General features: G+C 45.2%; 1 protein-coding gene across 2 annotated transcripts in view; it reads left to right on the forward strand.

The window, feature by feature from the left end:
• The window catches only part of LOC311142469 (androgen receptor-like), an 81,421-nt gene that overhangs the window by 59,502 nt on the left and 3,387 nt on the right, over nt 1–18,532 (forward strand). For both annotated transcript variants that reach the window (XM_084178118.1, XM_084178117.1), the window contains exons 4-7: nt 7,751–8,029; nt 8,250–8,394; nt 10,595–10,725; nt 10,975–11,126. In XM_084178118.1, the coding sequence (XP_084034244.1) occupies nt 7,751–8,029; nt 8,250–8,394; nt 10,595–10,725; nt 10,975–11,126 (707 nt within the window). The remainder of the gene's footprint in view (nt 1–7,750; nt 8,030–8,249; nt 8,395–10,594; nt 10,726–10,974; nt 11,127–18,532) is intronic.

An 18,532-nucleotide genomic window follows, 5' to 3' on the forward strand; every position in this document is an offset into this window, starting at 1 on the left:
AGCCCACGTTTTATCATTAGAATTTATAAAAAGATCTGTCAGTGGTATTTTGCGGAAGGGTGCACACTGACTGGACCAGGCAAAGAGACCCCCCTCCCCCATTTTCTCTAGTAAGTGGTTCCTTCCAAGGTGCACAGAGCAAAGATATGCTAGGCAAGACGCTCAATACTCTAGTGCATGCAGTATCGTCAGTGGAGTTGGAGAGAGAGTGTAGAGTGACACACAGCGTTTTATTTTATTTTAGCTGCTGGTAATGGGCAGGACTCGCAGGAGGTATGTTTGTAAATTAATTTGATCAAGCTATGTAGGCTATTGATTCATTCTTGATGAATACATAAAACAAAAATGATACTAACCACGTATCAAGTTTGCTTTAGCTAGCCACCTAGATAGGTTCCCAATCTCCCAACCTCATAACTAGCTACCAAGCCATTTCAGGCTATCAATAAAGTTAGAGTAGCTTGTCTAAGGGAAAGGAAGAGAGGGATACCTAGTCAGTTGCACAACTGAATGCATTTAACTGAAATGTGTCTTTAACCCAACCCCTCTAAATCAGAGAGGTGCTGCCTTAATGGCCCAGGGAGCAGTTGTTGTTGGGGGATAACTGCCTTGCTCATTTCAGTTACTGGCCCAATGCTCTTAAAGGAAAAGTCCACCCAAAAACTATATTTTGGTACAAAATACAAAATACAGAAACCATCCCCATATGATGTGTTTTCATCATATGATGCAAAATGCATCATACAGGGATGATTTCTGTATTTTGAAAGTTACATATCTTGAAAACTTGATTGCTGACAAGCAAAACATTTTGGGACTATGTCAACAATGGACTAGTGAAACAAATACCGAAAGATAGTTTTTAGGTGGAATTGTCCTTTAACCGCTAGGCTACTTGCCACCCCTAACTATCTTAGTTGGCATACCTGCTGGCAAGGTTGCTAGACTTTAGAAAAGCAAGCAATTACTAAATGTACTGAATAAGACACACATTCATTCATTTCAATCTTTTACACAGATTTTAGCAGAGATGGAGAGAAGCATATTTAGTTTCTTTAAAAAAAGAAACACGAGTCAGGATGATACAGACAGCTCAAGAGGTATGCTTAGATATGCAGAAAAATACTTGGTTTAAATGTAATCTGGCACTTTATGATAATATCATGAATTGTGATGCCGTGATACAGTATGTGCCTGTATTGATGATGTGTGTTATAATCCCATGTACTGTGCTGTAATTTGTATGTAATGTCCTAGGAATGTTAGTTTGTTGATGTACAACAGTCAGAATGACACCCTCTGGAATGTGTAGAATAGAATTAAGCATAATGATTATGGCTCTAGCAGTGGGGAACCATCAGGGCCTTCTAGGAAGGCCTAAGGATTTATAAAAATGTATATATTTTTTAAAATTAAATTTCGTTTTAATTTCTATTTCATCTTTACAATAATTGTAATAATTTTCTGATTTCATCTCTTCAGTTTGTGTTGGAAAGAGAAGGGTTAATACTGAATATAAAAAATTATCCAATCAGGATTTTCTTTGGTGGTCTCTGGGTAGAAAAATCTAGCTAGCTCAGCCAGCCATTGGCTAGGCCTTCAGCGCCATGGAGTGCACAGGTATTACAGTCGCTGTCCTTTCAGCACCATGAGCCTGTCACCTTTGATATGACACTGTTGTTGTTGCTATTGGTGATAGTGTGATAGTGGTGTTGGCTACCATAACTTGTGTAAACAGTGCATTATTTTATGCTGTGTGTCATGTTGTGTCCATGCCGGTTCTGTCTCTGTGTGTGCGGAAGTCCAAAGCGCGGCCAGGCTTATTTGATTCATTCATAATATCATCAAAAAGTATTGCTCCTCCTTCACTACAACTAGAACGGTCCCACTACAGAATATATAATGTCGGGCGCATTAAGAGATGCTATGTTTTCTGTTATTTTCTTGATTTTTGAGTTTGATACAACGTATTGGAAGATTTTTGGTCCGTCTGAAGGCCTAGGTCCTATAGTCACGGTTCGCCACTGGGCTCTAGATTGGGGGGAAAGCTGTTTCAGGTGTTTACAAAATGCAAAATTCTCCAACCTACGGATGGGGGACACAGCCGCCCACCCGGACCATCCCCCTTAATTCTCACATACTTCGTGCCCACTCTAAAATTATGGGTGCTTGACGCCTATGTACCTCCCAATAATTTATATATACACTAGATGACTGATGGGGCGCTGTTTTGAATCCGCCACGTCTCCATCTTGGCACTCCCCCACCGTTGTAGAAAATATTTTTGAAGCTATAGAAATTCATTTATTAATGTCTACATTTGTTTTTGCCACGTTTTTATTCTATTACAGACACCTTAATGCATACTTTGCAATTATATTATGTGAGCTAAACATTTAAAATATATATATATTAAAACATTTTCCGTAAAGTTATAATGTTACTGTTCCCACTACAACAACAGAAATACATGTAAATTTGTCCTTGAAAAATGTAATTGAAATACTGTAGAATTCTATTCATTCCTATGGAGGACTCCTTCTTCTGGGGAGTGCCAATATGGCTGACCGGTGGCTTCAAAGCCTCTCATTGGCATCAGCAATCCAGGGTTTATATAGATCATTGGTACGTTCACATGTGTTGTTGTTGTTGTTGTTGTTGTTGTCGGCGCTTAGCATGTAGAGTGCATTCAGAAAGTATTCACACCCCTTGATGTTTTCCACATTTGTTTTACGTTACAGCCTTATTCTAAAATGGATTAAATCATTTTTTCCCCTTATCAATCTACACACAATACCCCATACTGACAATGCAAAAACAGGTTTTTAGAAATTCTTCAAATGTATTAATAATAAAAAACTGAAATACCTTATTTAGATAGATATTCAGACCCTTTGCTATGAGACTCGAAATTGAGCTCAGGTGCATCCTGTTTCCATTGATCATCCTTGAGATGTTTCTACCACTAGATTGGAGTCCACCTGTGGTAAATTCAATTGATTGAACATGATTTGGAAAGGCACAAAACTGTCTATATAAGGTCCCACAGATGACAGTGCATGTCAGAGCAAAAACCAAGCCATGAGGTCGAAGGAATTGTCCGTAGAGCTCCGAGACAGGATTGTGTTGAGGCATAGGTCTGGGGAAGGGTACCAAAATGTTTTTGCAGCATTGAAGGTCCCCAATAACACAGTGGCCTCCATCATTCTTAAATGGAAGAAGTTTAGAACCACCAAGACTCTTCCTAGAGCTGGCCGCCCGGCCAATCTGAGCAATCGGGCGAGAAGGGCCTTGGTCAGGGAGGTGACCAAAAACCCGATGGTCACTCTGAATGAGCTCCAGAGTTCCTCTGTGGACATGGGAGAACCTTCCAGAAGGACAACCATCTCTGCAGCATTCCACTAATCAGGCCTTTACGGTAGAGTGGCCAGACGGAAGCCACTCCTCAGTAAAAGGCACATGACAGCCCGCTTGGAGTTTGCCAAAAAGCACCTAAAGGACTCAGAACATGAGAAACAAGATTATCTGGTCTGATGAAACTAAGATTGAACTCTTTGGCTTGAATGCCAAGCGTCACGTCTGGAGGAAACCTGTCACAATCTCTACGGTGAAGCATGGTGGTGGCAGCATCATGCTGTGGGGATGTTTTTCAGCGGCAGGGACTGGGAGACTAGTCAGGATCAAGGGAAAGATGAACGGAGCAAAATACAGAGATATCCTTGATGAAAACCTGCTCCAGAGCGCTCAGGACCTCAGACTGTGGCGAAGGTTCACCTTCCAACAGGACAAAGACCCTAAGCACACAGCCAAGACAACGCAGGAGTGGCTTCGGGACAAGTCTCTGAATGTCCTTGAGTGGCCCAGCCAGAGCCCGGACTTGAACCTGATCGAACATCTCTGGAGAGACCCAGAAATAGCTGTGCACCGACGCTCCCCATCCAACCTGACAGAGCTTGAGAGGATCTGCAGAGACGAATGGGAGAAACTCCCCAAATACAGGTATGCCAAGCTTGAAGCGTCATACCCAAGAAGACTTGAGGCTATAAACACTGCCAAAGGTGCTTCAACAAAGTACTGAGTAAAGGGTCAGAATACTTATGTAAATGTGATATTTATGTTTTTGTTTTTTTGCAAACATTTCGAAAAACCTGTTTTTCTTTGTCATTATGGGATATTTGTAAGTCGCTCTGGATAAGAGCATCTGCTAAATGACTTAAATGTAAAAAAATGTATTGTGTGTAGATTGATGAGGAATACAACAATTTAATCCATTTTAGAATAAGGCTGTAACGTAACAAAATGTGGAAAACGTCAAGGGGTCTGAATACTTTCCGAATGCACTGTATTTGGGCAATTGGAAAATCTTATTATTTTGAATAAATTAGAGTAAGGGTGAGGGATGAGAAGGAGAAGTGAGGCTTGACTAGAGTAGGGGTGATAACTGATCAATGCAGGGGTGACGAGGGTTAAAGAGGAGGGGTGACGTTTAACTAGTCCAAGGTTGATACTTGACTAAGTGAGGGGTGAGGTTTGAGGAGGAGGAATGACAGAGTTCCTATTATGTATTCCGTACACCTTTGTACCATGCTGATCCCAGCAGGCCCATGGGATTATTGTTGAGAAAAATACCCTGCTCTGTTGAATTTAATTTAGATTTTATTCTGAAAATATTGCAACTTTATTCTTGAAGTATTTCACATTTTTGCCAAAAACATTATCCAAGTACCATCACCGTTTATTTATGTTTCTCTTCACTTGTCCCTAATACTCTTCTGTAGTTCTATCGCGCATGCAATGATGTTAATAAAAAAAAAACTGTGTTGGTTTTTTGCAGTAATTTCTTTATTTTTGTAATATCTCAAACAGATGTGGCAGGTTCACCAATTAAGGATTCTTCATTGGTGAAACTGCTTTAAAAATAAACTGTAGACTGCATTTCGGTATTTTGCGAAAGCCTTGATGTGCACTTACAGTTGAAGTTTGAAGTTTACATACACTTAGGTTGGAGTCATTAAAACTAGTTTTTCAACCACTCCACAACTTTCTTGTTAACAAACTATAGTTTTGGCAAGTCGGTTAGGACATCTACTTTGTGCATGACACAAGTAATTGTTCCAACAATTGTTTACAGACAGATTATTTCACTTATAATTCATTGTATCACAATTCCAGTGGGTCAGAAGTTTACATACACTAAGTTGACTGTGCCTTTAAACAGCTTGGAAAATTCCAGAAAATGATGTCATGGCTTTAGAAGCTTCTGATAGGCTAATTGACATCATTTGAGTCAATTGGAGGTGTACCTGTGGATGTATTTCAAGGCCTACCTTCAAACTCAGTGCCTCTTTGCTTGACATCATGGGAAAATCAAAAGAAATCAGCCAAGACCTCAGAATTTTTTTTTGTAGACCTCCACAAGTCTGGTTCATCCTTGGGAGCAATTTCCAAACACCTGAAGGTACCACGTTCATCTGTACAAACAATAGTACGCAAGTATAAATACCATGGGACCACGCAGCCGTCATACCGCTCAGGAAGGAGACGCGTTCTGTCTCCTAGAGATAAACGTACTTTGGTGCGAAAGTGCAAATCAATCCCAGAACAACAGCAAAGGACCTTGTGAAGATGCTGGAGGAAACAGGTACAAAAGTATCTATATCCACAGTAAAACGAGTCCTATATTGACATAACCTGAAAGGCCGCTCAGCAAGGAAGAAGCCACTGCTCCAAAACCGCCATAAAAAAGCCAGATTACGGTTTACAACTGCACATGGGGACAAAGATCTTACTTTTTGGAGAAATGTCCTCTGGTCTGATGAAACAAAAATAGAACTGTTTTGCCATAATGACCATCGTTATGTTTGGAGGAAAAAGGGGTGAGCTTGCAAGCCGAAGAACACCATCCCAACCGTGAAGCACGGGGGTGGCAGCATCATGCTGTGGGGGTGCTTTGCTGCAGGAGGGACTGGTGCACTTCACAAAATAGATGCCATCATGAGGAAGGAAAATTATGTGGATATATTGAAGCAACATCTCAAGACATCAGTCAGGAAGTTAAAGCGTGGTCGCAAATGGGTCTTCCAAATGGACAATGACCCCAAGCATACTTCCAAAGATGTGGCAAAATAACTTAAGGACAACAAAGTCAAGGTATTGGAGTGGCTATCACAAAGCCCTGACCTCAGTCCTATAGAAAATGTGTGGGCAGAACTGAAAAAGCGTGTGCGAGCAAGGAGGCCTACAAACCTGACTCAGTCACACCAGCTCTGTCAGGAGGAATGGGCCGAAATTCACCCAACTTATTGTGGGAAGCTTGTGGAAGGCTACCTGAAACATTTGACCCAAGTTAAACAATTTAAAGGCAATGCTACCAAATACTAATTGAGTGTATGTAAACTTCTGACCCACTGGGAATGTGATGAAATAAATAAAAGCTCTACTATTATTCTGACATTTCACATTCTTAAAATAATGTGGTGATCCTAACTGACCTAAAACAGGGAATTTGTACTAGGATTAAATGTCAGGAATTGTGAAAAACTGAGTTTAAATGTATTTGGCTAAGGTGTATGTAAACTTCTGACTTCAACTGTATTATGGCCAGATGTGCTACTTTGGTCAGATTGTAAAGATAAGATACTTGGCAAAGATTAGTAAAGATAAAACTTAAAATGTAGTATCATGGTTAATCTTCAAAAAATAGTAGCTGCAAACTTTGCCCTTATCCTTAGCCTCCACATCGTATCCACCCATGGCACTAGCTATATCTATAACAATTTCATGCACATGTTTCAAGGAACCTGCTTGTGTTGATCAAATCCAAGATGTTGCTACAGTAGCTTCATATTAAGCTGATTTGATGAAAGATGGCTGACATCTATTTCATCAGGCCTGCTCACTTTACTGTTCCAGCATGGACAGAATAGAGAGGCAATTTATTGTGGCTGGGTTGGGGAAGTTCTAGCGGTTTATCGTTGGAGAAAGAGCACATTAACAGTGTTGTGCTCAAGCTGATGTAATGTGATCTTGTTTTTTTACAAACTTTTACTGAACTGAACTGATTTAATCTGAGAAAGAAGGAAACCACTGAACTCAACATGCAATATTACGAGTCTTAATTTGTCCCCCATATAAAGTGCAAGGAAATGTTTTGCATTGTGAAACTGTGTTGTGTTGAAGCAGACTGGTTATATTGCATCTTGACAGGGAGATAATGTTTTAATCAGGCTCCTACTCATTTGACTTTTTAAAATGTCCCCCATTTTTGCTCTAGAAACAAGCTGTTGACAAGATGTCAAACCTTTGGTCTTTTTGACCCTTCCAAAGTGGAAGTTTGTGTTTTGGCATGTTAATAAGTGTCTCTCAAATTCTTTCTCATGTTTTTACTGACAGCACAGTGACTAATCTTGGCACCTTGGAACATTATTGTCATTATTTTGGTGAATTACAAATGTATTTCTTTATTAAAATTACATAATTTAGATTGTGAGTGTGTTTGTTGGTGTGTGTGCAGGATGGATGGGGGGCGTGCGTTTATACGCGTGTGCTTGTGTGTTTCTGAACCGCATGTATTCAGCTGTATATTTGAACATATGTGAACAGTTGTGTATATTGCTAAATTCCCTCACAATCTGAACAGTCATTTAAGTACAGTTGTATCATGCATTTGGCAATTGTTAACAGCTGTACCAAATATTACACTATTCTTCTACCATTACTCATCCATGTTCCAATTCTTGACCTTATGTAGCACGTAAACTGAAAAAGATTGGACAGCTGAAGAGCCCAGAGGATGATCTGCCCACCCAAGGTCCCACTGATGCCATCCAGTGCGTCTCTCCCCAGTCCTGCCTGACCTTCCATTCCCAGCTGGTGTTCCTCAACATCTTGGAGTCCATCGAGCCAGAGGTGGTTAACGCGGGACACGACCATTGCCAGCCGGACTCAGCTGCAGTGCTGCTCACCAGCCTCAACGAACTCGGGGAGCGCCAACTGGTCAAAGTGGTCAAGTGGGCCAAAGGCATGCCAGGTACAGTACTGGAATAGAAGAATCATACAAAACGTATTTCCATGTGGTCCTTAATAAGTTCATTGTTTCGACGTCATTATTTGATTTATAACAAGTTTGCAATGGCATTACAGCAAATTGGTAGTGAAGGCATTAAGAATTCATCAGAGATGTTTTGATAATAATTGAATTGTTATTAATGACAGTTCCATTTTCGTGTGGTTTTTCATTTTCTTCTCAGGTTTTCGGAATCTGCATGTGGATGACCAGATGACAGTCATCCAGCATTCATGGATGGGGGTGATGGTGTTCGGCTTGGGATGGAGGTCCTACAAAAATGTCAACGCCAGAATGCTGTACTTTGCCCCAGACCTTGTTTTCAATGAGTATGTGCAGCTATGTGATACTGAATTCAATTATCTCCGCTAAATTATCTTATTACCCCCAGGGCCACACCTCAGTGTTGTCCCCATTATGTTGGTGGAGATTTCCTCCAGTGAGTTGGCTTCTGGCTGTACGTCAGATGCCAATTTTCTTCCCTCTATGTCCGTCTTGCTCCCTGTCCCTGTCTCTGTCTCTCATTTTCTCTTGCTCTTTCTCTCCCTCTACTTGCCTCTCGCTTTTCTGTCTCTCTCTCACCGATATGTCAAGAATTCCATGTGCACAAGGGCTTACAAGCCTGGCTTTCAGTAACATTTATATTTCATTTCCTTGTTTGGTGTTCTTTTGTCACATGGTAGATCCTGAGGAAGATGTGATTTTTTTCAGCATTCCATCACCTATGGTGCAAGTAGTGATATTTAGTTCAGATCTGAATATTACTGAGTACGTTAGTATCAGTAGGTGACTGAGGCAGTTCAATGGCATTTCAAGTGTCATTACTAGTGTGGCAAAATTCCAGGAACTTTCAATAAATTCCCTAGTTTTCCCAAAATCACGGTGGTAGGATTCTCGGAATTAGGAGGGAATAAGCAGGAAATCTGGAATACTCCAACCAGGATTTCTGGAAAACCAGGGAATTTATTGAAAGTTCCCGGAATTTTGCAACACTAGTCATCATTACTAAGGAATATACACAAATACAACAGTGCAGAAAATTGTGGGGATATTATTACCCTGCCATGAGGTAAATATAAATGTTACAACTAAAGCATCCTTATTATCATTAGCTAGGTTTCCATCCAATTGGCAACAGATTTTCATGCAAATATAAAAAAATCTGCATAAAAACAATATGCGCATTTTCCCACCAGAGATGTGTTTCCATCAAATTGACTTGTTGCAGATAAAAGGCTGTGCGTGATGACGTAGTGCACATAAAAATACCTTTTGCGGTTAAATCCCATGTACTGAATAAAAAATACAAGTTAAATGGATTTCCATCCCATTTTCAACTCTATTCATGGTTTTCTCACCAAAATGTTTTTGTTATATAGCGAGTGTGCCCATTCTGGTATTGGCACATGTACTCTGACCAACAGCGTGCAGATATTTGCACGCTGTTGACTAGAGCGCACGTATATCCTACATGAGATTATTATGGACAAAAGAGCGAGATTATTTTTATTTGTCAAACGGCAGCCAAGCATCGATGGTCATGTCACCAGAATAAGACCCTCGATATTTATTGGAAAGGATCATCAAGCTCATCACCTTGCACTTTCACCACCTTGTGAAGTTCATCATAAATTGTTTAATCTGTAGTTTAATAAACTGCATGCTTTCCCGGGAGAACCACACAACATGTCATCGCGTGAGAACCACACAACATGTCACTCCCAAGTTTACTTCGATATGATGGTTAGTATGTCAATATTTGCGCATAAAAGCGTTTCCACCAACATTTCTCACATAATTCATTTTACAGACACAAAAAGATCCCACCTTGTCTAGCGTATTTTGTTTTGTCGACATTTGGCAAGTTTACCGAAAAATGTTCTGTTTCCATCAGGCCTGTCATGACATATTTTATCCGATATGTACTTTACTGGCATAAAAAGGTTGGATAGATACCTGGTTAGTGATCCATGTAGCTAAGTAAGATGCTGAGAATATTAACTTCTATTACCGTGAACTATGTCTGCAAATTATGTATACATTAGATGTACAATGTCATCAATAGATATACAATATCATCATAGAAAATCATGTAATCAGGTCACATTTTCAGTTTGTTTGAAAATAATCCTGCATAACAGCAGCATTCAGTACCAATCACTGTGATCCTGTATTATCAGATTGTATACCCAGCGGGCAAAACTAGTTGAAATGACATCATTACAACCAGATTTCAACCAACTTTGCCGCTGGGCAGTAGGTCAAAGGTCACATATTAGCCTATAACTATGGTCATAAAGAGGGAGGATGACAATTGTAATCATTGCAACAGTTTCACATAAGGGTCTCACCCTCTTACCCCCTCTATCTATATCTCTCACAGCAACATGCTCACAGATTATCCCTCTCTTAATATATTCCCCATAGGTTCCCTCACCCCCCTCTGGTCTTTCATTGGCTCATTCTCTTTATACTGTATCTCCCCCTGACCCTCACTGGCCTCCTCCCTCTCGTCTCTCTCGTCCCCAGCCATCGGATGCACATCTCCAGCATGTTCGAGCACTGCATACGGATGAGACACCTCTCCCAGCAGTTTGTCCTGCTGCAAGTCACTCGCGAAGAGTTCCTCTGCATGAAGGCCCTGCTACTCTTCAGCATCAGTGAGTGTTGCTGCCCAGCCCAACGTTGACAGGTCCATTCAAATAATGTAGAGAGCCTCACATTGTGTATTTGTTTTTTCATTAAATTGATTTGCAAGCAATGTCCTCTAAGCCATTTTCATAATGCTGTCGAAATGATGCAGTACAATCAGAGATTTATAAAACCAAACAGTGTATTATTAATAGTTGAGCAACAGAGATTCAATATTGTGGACAAAACAACAATAACGTTGCTTGTCTCCTTTGCAGTTCCAGTCGATGGTCTTAAGAGTCAGAAGTACTTTGATGAATTGCGGCTGACTTACATCAATGAACTTGATCGCGTCATTAACTATGGAAGGAAGTCCAACTGCTCTCAGAGGTTCTATCAACTCACCCGCCTCATGGATTCACTCCAACCGGTGAGAGACAATGTGCATCCTCAATAACTGTATATGATTTATTCTGTTATCATAGAATGTATCAAGCTAATAGCCTGGAATATAGATGACCTAATGTTAAATTACAGTACCAAGATTTAATGCAATATTTTATCTAAGTGATAAAAGTCTAACTTTGTCATGTTTAACTAAACAAAAACTGAGAATGTGATAGAATTGTAAGGGAGTGGTTAACAGGTGTGTTATCTCACCTTATTTGCTGGGTGCTCTACTATATATGACAATTACTTCAAATGAAATCCCAAGTTCAAGAACATTGGGAAATGGCGGCACTCCAAAAAAAAAAAAGACGTCACTCATTTCACCTTTTGTTTTTGGAGGGGCAGGCTAACGCGTTTTCGGCAGTTATACCTTCATTACATTTACATTTTTAGTCATTTAGCAGACGCTCTTATCCAGAGCGACTTACAGTTATACATACTCTTCATCAGAGCATCAAGAGATGTGCCAAAGCCATCGTTTTTTTATGCAGGTGCCTAGGTGATAATTACAGTTGCCCACATCTGTGTGAGGGCGGTGCATAGTGGTATTCAAAACATTAGTCAACAAACAATTGCTACAATATACACTACCAGTGAAAAGTTTGGACACACCTACTCATTCAAGTTTTATTTTTATTTTTTTACTATTTTTTACATTGTAGAATAATAGTGAAGAGATCAAAACTATGAAATAACACATATGGAATCATGTAGTAACCAAAAAAGTGTTAAACAAATCAAAATATATTTTATATTTGAGATTCTTCAAATAGCCACCCTTTGCCTTGATGACAGCTTTGCACACTCTTGGCATTCTCTCAACCAGCTTCATGAGGTAGTCACCTGGAATGCATTTCAATTAACAGGTGTGCCTTCTTAAAAGTTAATTTGTGGAATTTCTTTCCTTCTTAATACATTTGAGCCAATCAGTTGTGTTGTGACAAGGTAGGGGGGTATACAGAAGATAGCCCTATTTGGTAAAAGACCAAGTCCATATTATGGCAAGAACAGCTCAAATAAGCAAAGAGAAACGACAGTCCATAATTACTTTAAGACATGAAGGTCAGTCAATACGGAACATTTCAAGAGCTTTGAAAGTTTCTTCAAGTAAAGTCGCAAAAACCATGAAGCGCTATGATGAAACTGGCTCTCATGAGGGAATGGAAAACCCAGAGTTACCTTTGCTGCAGAGGATAAGTTCATTAGAGTTATCAGCCTCAGAAATTGCAGCCCAAATAAATGCTTCACAGAGTTCAAGTAACAGACACATCTCAACATCAACTGTTCTGAGGGGACTGTGTGAATCAGGTCTTCATGGTCGAATTGCTGCAAAGAAACCACTACTAAAGGACACCAATAATAAGAAGAGACCTGCTTGGGCCAAGAAACACGAGCAATGGACATTAGACCAGTGGAAATGTGTCATTTGGTCTGTGTCATGAGCCCTCTCACTCCACTGGGTTACCACCTTAATTTGTTTCCACTATCTTCCACTCTGCTCACCACTCTCTCTCTACTCAGCCTAACCAGCTCCACCTGTCCCTGCTCTGCTCGGCTCTAATTACTCTGCCAGCTGCGCTGCATTACCCACTAACCTCTCCCAGCATTTAAGGCCCTGTCTTTCAGCTCTCCGGTGTCAGATCGTCTGCAAAGCTCACACCCGGAACCTGTTTGCTCGCGCTTCTGGCTCACCCTGGTTTTGTGACCCCGGACCTGCCTGTTTTTTGGATACTCTTCTGCCTCAGGAGATCCAGACCTGCTTCTGCCATTACGACTCCTGACTACTCTTCAATCCCGGTAACTCTGACCAGCCTTCTGCCTTGCTACTACGTATTTTGGATTGCCCTTGAACTGTACTGCTGCCTTGTTTCATTCCGCCCTGTTGTGTCTGTGTCTCCCCCCCCCCAGGACTTCTGGACCACCCACCACCGGCTTCATAGGACGCATCGCTGCCACTGGGGGGGGCACAGACCCAGCACATTGGACGGGATCCCTGTTACCCCTGGAGCCTTCATTCACTCCCTACTTCCCTTTTCCCTTAAGTTTAATAAACTTTCTGGTGTGACGCAATTGTGGTCCTCTGGTCGTCTGTCTGAACCGTGACAGTACGATCTGACCATTATGGACTCAGCGCACACTTTCCCCGACATGGAAACCGATGAGCATGAGCAGCAGTTCCAGCAGCAGCAACAACAACTCGCCATGATCTTTCAACTCCTCACCAACCTTACCCCAGCCAGTCTGCCTACCAGCCCTGCTGTCGAGTTACCTGCCCCGGTCATTGCAGCCGCTGCTCCGGAACCCAAGATTGGAAACCCCGAGCGGTTCAACGGCGATTCAACCCAGGTCCGGCCATTCCTGACTAGCTGCCGACTTCAGTTCTCCTTGCAGCCAAGGACCTTCGCCACGGAGGGGGCTAAAGTTGGGTATGCCATCACTCACCTGACGGGCCGAGCTCGACTCTGGGGAACAGCAGAGTTCGAACGTCAAACCCCCGCATGTGCAACCTTCGACCTGTTTGCTGAGGAGATGCTGAAGGTGTTTGACCTGGATTCACCCACCGCAGAGGCGTCTCGTGAACTGTTCAGTATTCGACAAGGCAGACGTACAGTCGCAGACCATTCCATCGACTTCCGAACCCTGGCTAGACGAAGTTCTTGGAACACACCATCGTTGGTGGACGCGTTCTTCCATAGTTTGGCTGACTATATCAAGGACGAGTTGGTCTCCCATGAACTGCCTTCCACTCTTGATGAAGCCATCGCACTGACTGTCAGGATCGACAGAAGGATACAGACCCGTCGTCGTGAGAGGGGGCGCCAAGGTCCACCTACTACCGGCATTCGGAGAGATCCGACTGGGCTCCTGTCATCTACTGCCACTCACCCAGGTCAGCTTGATCAGTCTGAGCCTATGGAGATTGGGCGAGCCTCTCTCACTCCTGCAGAGCGCCAGCGCCGCTTCACCTCAAACCTCTGCCTCTATTGTGGAGGTGATGGACATCGTGTGGTAACCTGCCCTTTAAAGGGCCGTAGCTCACCGGGCATAGGGGGAGTCCGGTTGAGTTCAATGACCATCCAGTCCTCCGACCGCAAACCCCTGCTGCAAGTTCACCTCCGCCTCTCTGACTCAACTCACACCCTGGCTGCTCTGGTGGATTCTGGCGCCGAAGCCAACATAATGGACATCAAGCTGGCACGCCAACTGGGACTGGAGAACCTCCGTTTGACACCTCCTATTCCTGCCCGGGCACTGGACGGACACTTACTCGGATCGGTCACTCATGTCACGGCCCCGGTCTCGATGGGGGTGTCCGGAAACCATCAAGAAACTATCCAGTTTCACCTGCTCCCCTCTCCAGGCCAACCCCTCATCCTGGGTTACCCATGGCTCCGCCGGCACAACCCTCAGCTCGACTGGGTGACCGGGGTGATCAGGGAGTGGGGAGAGGACTGCCACCGAACCTGCCTGCTTGCTGCCGCACTACCCCCTCGGCCAGTACCTACTAACTCCGCTCCTGACCTCTCCAATGTCCCAGAATGCTACCATGGTCTCAGAGAGGTGTTTAACAAAGCAAGAGCCACATCTCTGCCCCCTCACCGACCGTACGACTGTGCCATCGACCTCCTCCCTGGAACAGCTCCTCCTAGGGGTCGTCTTTATTCGTTGTCTGCTCCTGAAAGAAAGTCCATGGAGGACTACATCAATGGCTCTCTGTCCGCAGGATTAATCCGTTCATCTTCATCTCCTGCTGGTGCTGGCTTCTTCTTTGTGGGGAAGAAGGACGGATCTCTTCGCCCCTGCATCGACTACAGGGGACTCAACGACATCACAGTGAAAAACCGTTACCCTCTGCCTCTGCTCACCTCTGCTTTTGAGTTGCTCCAGGGAGCCACTGTTTTTACCAAGTTGGATCTCAGAAACGCTTACCACCTAGTGCGGATCCGGGAGGGAGATGAATGGAAAACCGCATTCAATACACCAACAGGCCACTACGAGTATCTGGTTATGCCTTTTGGCCTCACCAATGCTCCTGCTGTGTTCCAGGCTCTAGTGAATGATGTACTGCGGGACATGTTAAACAAGTTTGTCTTCGTTTACCTGGATGACATCTTAATCTACTCCAGAGACCTGTCTGAACACACCCGCCATGTCCAGCAAGTCCTTCATCGTCTTCTGGAGAATTCCCTCTACGCCAAGGCAGAGAAATGTGAGTTTCACGTCAAGACAGTGGCCTTCCTGGGGTACATAGTGGCAGAGGGAAGTATCCAAATGGATCCTGCCAAAGTATCAGCAGTCACTTCATGGCCAGTTCCGGAGAACAGAAAGAAGCTGCAACAGTTTCTGGGGTTTGCTAACTTCTATAGGAAGTTTATCCGGAACTACAGTACCGTTGCTGCCCCTCTCACTGCTCTAACCAGCACCAAGCAACCCTTCACCTGGACCCCAGCAGCCGACAAAGCCTTCAGTACCCTCAAGGTGAGGTTCACCTCCGCTCCCATCCTCCAGATGCCTGATGTGGACCGGCAATTCATTGTGGAGGTGGACGCCTCGGATGTGGGAGTTGGTGCTGTGATTTCTCAGTGGGCTGCGGAGGATAGGAAGCTCCATCCCTGTGCCTTTTTCTCACGTCGGTTGTCCCCCTCTGAGTGCAATTACGACATAGGGAACCGTGAGCTGCTGGCTGTGAAGCTTGCCTTGGAGGAGTGGCGTCACTGGCTGGAGGGGTCCACCATTCCATTTCTCGTTTGGACCGATCATAAGAACTTGGAGTACATCCGCACGGCCAAACGGTTGAACTCCAGGCAGTCCCGCTGGGCCCTGTTCTTCACCAGGTTTAATTTCACTCTGTCATACCGGCCTGGATCACGCAACACCAAGCCAGACGCCCTCTCCCGTCAATTCCAGAAGGATGACACCCCCTCCAAGGACCCTGTGTCGATTCTGCCAAGTCCCTGCATCGTTGCAGCTCTGACCTGGGCTGTTGAGGAACAGGTGCTGGAGGCTCTCCGTAACCAGCCAGGTCCCAGCACCTGCCCAGCTGACCGCCTTTTTGTCCCCGAAGACCTGAGGTCCCAGGTCGTTCAGTGGGGACATGACTCCCGCCTAGCTTGTCACCCTGGCTCCACCCGCACTTACAACCTGCTCGCCCAGAGGTTCTGGTGGCCCTCTCTGAGGAAGGATGTACGGGAATTCGTCCAAGCCTGCCCCATCTGCAACCAACACAAGTCGTCCTGCCAGCCCCCAGCCGGATTGCTGCAGCCCCTGCCTGTGCCCAGACGTCCCTGGTCTCACATCGCCCTTGACTTTGTCACGGGGCTGCCCCCTTCAAGGGGCATGACCGTCATTCTCACCATCGTTGACCGTTTCAGCAAGATGGCACACTTCATTCCCCTCCCCAAGCTCCCAACCGCCAAGGAGACCGCCCAGGTGGTCCTGGAACACGTCTTCCGGATCCACGGACTGCCAAGGGATGTAGTTTCTGACCGTGGTCCACAATTCTCCTCCGCTTTTTGGAAGGAGTTCTGTCACCTGCTGGGAGCCACAGTCAGTCTGACTTCCGGATTCCATCCCCAATCCAATGGGCAGTCAGAGCGGGCTAATCAGGAGCTCGAGAAGGCACTGCGATGCATGACTTCACGCAACCCCCACTCCTGGTCGCAGCAATTGACATGGGTGGAGTACGCACACAATTCTCTGACCTGCTCTGCCATCGGTATGTCCCCTTTCCAGTGTGTTTATGGATACCAGCCTCCTCTATTTGCCAGCCAGGAAGAGGAGGTTACTTGCCCATCTGCACTTGCTTTTGCCCGTCGATGTCGCCGCACCTGGTCACAAGCCCGAGCCACACTCCTCAGATCCGTTGCCAGCTACACTACCGGGGCCAACCGTCGGAGAATTCCTGCTCCCACCTACCATGTTGGTCAAAGGGTGTGGTTGTCATCGAAGAACCTGCCACTCAGGGTGGAGTCGCAGAAGCTGGCACCTCGGTTCATTGGCCCATTCCCTATCATAAGAGTGATTAGCCCAACTGCTGTCCGGCTCCAACTGCCTAATTCCCTGAGGGTGCACCCCACTTTCCATGTGTCTAAGATTAAGCCCATCCATGAGAGTCCGCTGGTCCCTGCGGCGCCTGGTCCTCCTCCTCCACGGCTCGTCGATGGTGGTCTGGTTTACACCGTCCGCCGCCTGCTTCGGTCCAGACGGAGGGGTAGGGGTCTCCAGTACCTCATTGACTGGGAGGGCTATGGACCTGAGGAAAGGACCTGGGTGCCAGCTAGTCGGATTGTGGATAGGACTCTCATCACCGCTTTCCACCAACGGCATCCTGATCAACCTGCAATCCGTAGGGGCCGCCCCAGAGGGGTCCCTAACCGTCCTGCCCGCTCGGCTTCCTGTCCTGTGCCTGATCCTGTCTCGGGACCTGTCCCATCTCCCGACCACGGCCCTCCGGCTTCCTCCGAGGATGAGGACGTTCACTCGGACCGTTCGGAGGAGTTCTAGCCCTCCTCCGGCTCCCCTCCTCCCGCCCGGCGTGGTGTTGCTCTTGGGACTTCTGGGGCCGTCCCTTGGGGGGGGGGTTCTGTCATGAGCCCTCTCACTCCACTGGGTTACCACCTTAATTTGTTTCCACTATCTTCCACTCTGCTCACCACTCTCTCTCTACTCAGCCTAACCAGCTCCACCTGTCCCTGCTCTGCTCGGCTCTAATTACTCTGCCAGCTGCGCTGCATTACCCACTAACCTCTCCCAGCATTTAAGGCCCTGTCTTTCAGCTCTCCGGTGTCAGATCGTCTGCAAAGCTCACACCCGGAACCTGTTTGCTCGCGCTTCTGGCTCACCCTGGTTTTGTGACCCCGGACCTGCCTGTTTTTTGGATACTCTTCTGCCTCAGGAGATCCAGACCTGCTTCTGCCATTACGACTCCTGACTACTCTTCAATCCCGGTAACTCTGACCAGCCTTCTGCCTTGCTACTACGTATTTTGGATTGCCCTTGAACTGTACTGCTGCCTTGTTTCATTCCGCCCTGTTGTGTCTGTGTCTCCCCCCCCCCAGGACTTCTGGACCACCCACCACCGGCTTCATAGGACGCATCGCTGCCACTGGGGGGGGCACAGACCCAGCACATTGGACGGGATCCCTGTTACCCCTGGAGCCTTCATTCACTCCCTACTTCCCTTTTCCCTTAAGTTTAATAAACTTTCTGGTGTGACGCAATTGTGGTCCTCTGGTCGTCTGTCTGAACCGTGACAGTCTGGAGTCCAAATTGGAGATTTTTGGTTCCAACCGCCGTGTCTTTGTGAGTCGCGGAGTGGGTGAACGGATGATCACCGGATGTGTATTTCCCACCGTAAAGCATGGAGGAGTAGGTGTTATGGTGTGG

This window comes from Coregonus lavaretus (assembly GCF_964263955.1).
Source record: "Coregonus lavaretus genome assembly, chromosome: 15".
NCBI lineage: Eukaryota > Metazoa > Chordata > Actinopteri > Salmoniformes > Salmonidae > Coregonus > Coregonus lavaretus.